This window comes from Trematomus bernacchii, unplaced genomic scaffold (genome assembly GCF_902827165.1).
Source record: "Trematomus bernacchii unplaced genomic scaffold, fTreBer1.1, whole genome shotgun sequence".
Taxonomy (NCBI): domain Eukaryota; kingdom Metazoa; phylum Chordata; class Actinopteri; order Perciformes; family Nototheniidae; genus Trematomus; species Trematomus bernacchii.
This window is the reverse complement of record NW_022987786.1, coordinates 1257406-1263326: the sequence shown is the minus strand read 5'-3', so window position 1 is coordinate 1263326 and position 5921 is coordinate 1257406. Positions and strand designations below refer to the sequence as shown.

Below are 5921 nucleotides of genomic sequence, written 5' to 3'. Positions count from 1 at the left end.
GAGTGAGGAGGGTCCTGGTTCACTTCTGTAAGGACGGAGCGGCTCAACCAGCCCACTTTGTGCAGGTCAGCAACGCTCACAGAATACAGCTTGACCGTCATCACTGCAGTAATAAACATAGTCACACACATAAAAGCAGAGGTAGCAGCAAAGACAATGCAATGTGGCAATGCAATACAGTTACATGTCAATGTACATTGTGCAAAACGACAAAGATGTAGTGTGTGTGTGTCATCAGTGGCGCACCGTGGGGCTTTAGACAGGGCCGCCCAGTAAACATTGAGAAGCACACACACATTTAACAGTCTCTGTTTCCAGCCAACGCAGCCATGATTCTAATGATGCGCACATTATGCCAAACAGTCTCCCAACAATAGTGACAGCTGATTCAACAATCACTACAGCTGGTCAACAATCACAAACAGCTGATCAACAATCACAACAGCTGATCAACAATCACAACAGCTGGTCAACAATCACACACAGCTGACTCAACAATCACAACAGCTGATCAACAATCACAACAGCTGATCAACAATCACAACAGCTGGTCAAACAATCACAACAGCTGGTCAACAATCACAAACAGCTGGTCAACAATCTCAACAGCTGATCAACAATCAAACAGCTGATCAACAATCACAACAGCTGGTCAACAATCACAACAGATGATCAACAATCACAACACCTGGTCAACAATCACAACAGCTGGTCAACAATCACAACAGCTGGTCAACAATCTCAACAGCTGATCAACAATCACAACAGCTGGTCAACAATCACAACAGCTGGTCAACAATCACAACAGCTGATCAACAATCACAACAGCTGGTCAACAATCACAACAGCTGGTCAACAATCACAACAGCTGATCAACAATCACAACAGCTGATCAACAATCAACAACAGCTGGTCAACAATCACAACAGCTGATCAACAATCACAACAGCTGATCAACAATCACAACAGCTGGTCAACAATCACAACAGCTGGTCAACAATACACAACAGCTGATCAACAATCACAACAGCCTGGTCCAACAATCACAACAGCTGGTCAACATCACAACAGTCTCTCAAAAATACGACAGTAAGCTAGATAATGGTTAAATGCAGACGGACATGTCCCAACATTGATCAATTAAGTAATCTATTATTAACTTGTGTCATCGTGCACTCTCACTTCGCTCTAAAATGACGTGAATAGTAACGTGCTCACCCGTCACTTGTAAATAAGTCGATGCTACGAAGGTTTAGCTCAGGACACTGTCATTGAACATCAGCATCTGATTGGCTGATGAATCTGTCATAATGCTTATTACCAATCAGATGTGTTGTCTTTGAACAAAAGGCTAGCAGTATCTGTTGTGCCCCCGCCAACTAAAATAACTGTGAGGCGTTCAAGTGACTTTTTGATGTAGGAAATCCCAGTTCAGCCTCAACAAAACCTTACTTAATTTAGTAATTCTGAGGATATTATACTATTAAAACTTATAACTAAATACTAATTGTTTGATTATTGTGTAATAGTTTAGATTCATAAATCAGACTGCAACTGTTCTGGGATGTTGTAAACTGAGACTTTAACAGAACTGATTTGTTTTTGAAGACGTTTTTAGTCTCTTATCGGATATATCTTATTTCATTTGTATTTATGTATTTGATATTCTCTGATCTATATGTTTCAATATCAATAAAATCAGGGTTTTTGTAGAAAGATATAGTATGAGGGTGCTGACGTCACTTCTGGCCAAAGTTACAGCCCCGCCCACTTTCCTGTGAAAATACTGCATCAGAGCGAAGCTGGAAATAATGTGTCTTCATGTCTTAAAGCTGCTGAGTCATATATTGCATCTCAAACAACAAACAAATCCAGAGGTTTCTTTACTTCCTCTACGGAAAAGAAGTCTCAGTTTCAGTGTCAGAGACCCACCGGACATCCATCCCATAATTATTCTCTGTAAAAACAAAGCTGTCTCTGCCGCCTGACGCTCTGTGTGATACTCATATCTCTGGAGAACAGAAATATAGTTTTCTGGCATCACTTTTATATTCTACGGGAAACCTGCATTCTGGTTTGAGGCTCCTGTTACCCGGTTTAAACAAAACCCTGACAACTATTCCATATTTGTTCTAACTCGTTGTCCTGTGTCGTATTGTGCTGGCTGGAGGTCTGAACTCTGCTTAGAGACTTGCTCAAACCAATACCTTTTATTGTGCATTATGGGTTAGGGATACCTGTTTTAGAAATGTAGATATAGACACCGTAGATGCTAAACCCAGCGTGTGCATTATAGACCGCCCACCACCAGGTAAGGCTACACGAAGGGTTACACTTTAGATTTTCTTCTTCATGTGTTTTGCCAGAGTATAACGGGTCACTTCAGTGAGGGCGGAGAGAGGACGAGGTGGAGGTCGGCTGCTCTCTGGAGAGAAACCGGCTCATTCTTCACCGAGCAGACGCAGGGCGGGGGGGTCACTCTGAAGGTCAGACACGCCACATGTTAAATACAAATCATGACAATTCATTTGACCTTTATCTTTAATATGACCTAATATTGTCCTTTTCCCCCCTCCATCTCTAACCACCCTGTTGTCCTTCCCTCCCAGAGGCACGCCTTCTGCCCCATCAAGCACCTGTCCGTCACGGAGAATGCTGCGCTCCCATTGGACGTTCAGCAGCGAGGAGTGGAAGTGGGCGTGGCCATCATCCTGCAGACAGCCAATCAGAAGGTGTTGTTGACACGGCGTGCGAAGGAGCTCCGGATATTTCCCAACATCTGGGTTCCTCCAGGTCTCACACTCATCTGTTACAGGGCCAGGTGCATCATGGGAAATGTAGTGAAGCAGGGTTTTTGGATTAAAATCTCAACATTTAAATTCTGCTTTTAATTTCTCTTCAGCTCTATAGTGCAGTACTTCAAAGTTAGCACTTTCTCACACACATTTATATTTATGTGTTTTTTTGTTTTATTTTAACGTGTGTTTTATTTTTATAGGAGGCCATCTCGAGCTGGATGAGACGGTGAGTCATCTCTTTATGAACATGATTTGATATGACTTCTTCTCTTCTTGAGGAGGAGGAGGAGGAGGAGGAGGAGGAGGCGAGGCGGAGGAGGAGGAGGAGGAGGAGGGAGAGGAGGCAGGAGGAGGAGGGAGGAGGCGGAGGAGGAGGAGGGAGGAGGAGTGAGGAGGAGGAGGATGAGGGGAGGAGGAGGCTGGAGGGAGTATTATTTATTATTCTGCTTCTTCTTCTTCTTCTTCTTCTTCTTCTTCTTCTTCTTCTTCTTCTTCTTCTTCTTCTTCTTCTTCTTCTTCTTCTTCTTCTTCTTCTTCTTCTTCTTCAAAGTGTGGTTAATGGCAGATGAATGTGTGCAGCTGCTGGACGCCGGTCTCAGGGAGTTACAGGAGGAAACGGGGCTGAAGCTGGAGCCAGAGGAAGGTTCTCCAAACATCCTGGGACTCTGGGAGGTGAGGCAGGACTCTTTAAAGTAGAGACACTACATACTGATATACACCTGAACATCAGCAGGAGAGGACTCTTTAAAGTAGAGACACTACATACTGATATACACCTGAACATCAGCAGGAGAGGACTCTTTAAAGTAGAGACACTACATACTGATATACACCTGAACATCAGCAGGAGAGGACTCTTTAAAGTAGAGACACTACATACTGATATACACCTGAACATCAGCAGGAGAGGACTCTTTAAAGTAGAGACACTACATACTGATATACACCTGGACATCAGCAGGAGAGGACTCTTTAAAGTAGAGACACTACATACTGATATACACCTGAACATCAGCAGGAGAGGACTCTTTAAAGTAGAGACACTACATACTGATATACACCTGAACATCAGCAGGAGAGGACTCTTTAAAGTAGAGACACTTCATACTGATATACACCTGAACATCAGCATGAGAGGACTCTTTAAAGTAGAGACACTACATACTGATATACACCTGAACATCAGCAGGAGAGGACTCTTTAAAGTAGAGACACTACATACTGATATACACCTGTTTGCCTCTCTGTGTGTCAGTCGGTGTTTCCCGCCCTTCTCTCCAGAGGTCTTCCTCAGAGACATCACATCGTGGTCTACCTGCTGCTGCGCTCGCCCCTCTCTCACCTGGAGCTGCAGGTACGTAATGAGACATAAGACAATAAAACTCATTTTAAAGAACAATACAAATAGTGCAAGAAGAAACAGAGTAGAAAGGATATATTGTAATATAAGTATATGCAGGAGTTAACTAAATACAAGTAAAATATAATTAGATTGGCTCAAGATGTAAAATGAAATGCTCTGAAATAAAACAATGCTCATTGTATTTATAGATAAATATGTGAGGTGGTTGTTGGTGTGACATCTGAAATGTGAAAGTCACCCTGCAGGCGTCTCTGAGCCCGTCTCCGGCGGAGGTCAGCGCCTGTCTGTGGGCCGACCGCCAGCTGGTCAGCGCCGTGGTGTCCGACCCGGACGGAGAGAATCACGACCTGCAGCGCAGCGTCAGGTAACAACTCCTCAAAACCAGATTCCTTATTTTCTCATATTTTGGTTTTAGTGAAACATTATTTGAAGTAACGAAATCTTTACAGGGCAACCGTTGTATATCATTTTTAATATAATTTACATCATTTTTATACATGATGACAAGAAAACAACTTGAATATTCTCTGAGATTTAACATTTACAAGAAACACTCAAAAATGTATAGGCAAAAAAACGTTACAAATGTACGAGGAAAAAGTAAAATGTGTGAGATTAAATGAGTAGATTATCTAGAAGAATCCTTTTAGTGTTAAATGTCCTAATGAAATGTGTGTGTGCATGCAGTGTGTCTCAGGTCTCTGCAGATGGCGCTCTGAGCGACTCCTCGCTGCCTCTGGAGGTTTTCCTCAGCCGGGCGCCAGTCAGCGGCCCGGACGTGGAGCGGGTCAGCAGCGGGACCATGTTCGCCCTGAAGCTGTGGCTGCGGAGCCTGGATGACCTTTGACCTCTCATCGTGCGGAAGTGAGCGTGGTCAAATCTCAACTGGGTTGTAAAATGACAGCGACCTCCGACACTGAAGGCATCAGGAATCATCCCTAATTGATCTCATCTTAACTAATGTTCCCCATAAATACTCATCTGTGGGAGTGCTTGCTAATGATGTGAGGGACCACTGTGCTGTAGCCACAATCAGGGACACTCAGGTCCAAAAGGTTAAACCTCGCATTATAATAAAGAGAGACACTAAACATTTTGTGGAGCAGGGTTTTGTTCATGATCTGTTTGGCTTTGATTGGGGTAAAATCGATCTGTGTGCTGATGTAGAAACTGCATGGTCTTATTTTTATCTTGGTTTTATGGAGATCATTGATAGACATGCACCCCTGCGTACATTTAGAGTAAAGGGACGAGACAATCCCTGGTTTCCTGCTGAACTGTCCAGTCTCCTGCATGAGAGAAACAAGGCCTGGGCAAAGGCTAGGCAATCAGGCTCAGAGGTAGAATGGCTGCGTTTTAGGCAGCTAAGAAATAGCTTCACATCTCAAATCAAAAGTGCTAAGTCGAAGTCTGTCAGTTACCACAAAGAACCTGCATCATCCTAGAACATTTTGGAAAGCCATAAAATCGATATCCACCGGTGAGATCCGTAATGAGCTACCTCCGTGCCTTACCACAGCATCTGGCTCTATATCGGACAGGGTCACGATGTTAAATTGTTTTAATGAGCATTTTGTGTCCTGTGGCTCTCTGTTTGATTCTGTTTCTAACTCTGCTGGAAAAAAAAACCTTCAGTTTTTCTCCTTTTACTATGGAAGCCGTTCATTTACATCATTTGTATACATGATTACAAGAAAACAACTTGAATATTCACCGAGATTTAACATTTACAAGAAACACTCAAATGTATAAGATAAACA

The 5921-nt window shown here is 43.1% G+C and overlaps 1 protein-coding gene across 4 annotated transcripts in view; it reads left to right on the top strand.

Annotated features, from left to right (window-relative positions):
- LOC117497581 (nucleoside diphosphate-linked moiety X motif 17-like) overlaps positions 1-5257 on the top strand; it is a 9543-nt gene extending 4286 nt beyond the window's left edge. Inside the window, exons 5-9 of one of the 4 annotated variants that reach the window (XM_034149553.1) lie at positions 2999-3024; positions 3378-3470; positions 4080-4152; positions 4407-4525; positions 4849-5257. In XM_034149553.1, coding sequence (XP_034005444.1) covers positions 2999-3024; positions 3378-3470; positions 4080-4152; positions 4407-4525; positions 4849-5001 — 464 coding nt within the window. In that variant the 3' untranslated portion in view covers positions 5002-5257. Of the gene's footprint in view, positions 1-2998; positions 3025-3377; positions 3471-4053; positions 4153-4406; positions 4526-4848 lie in introns of all 4 variants that reach the window. The other 3 variants (XM_034149551.1, XM_034149552.1, XM_034149549.1) reach the window with 3 other exon arrangements.
- Positions 5258-5921: the final 664 nt, after the last annotated feature.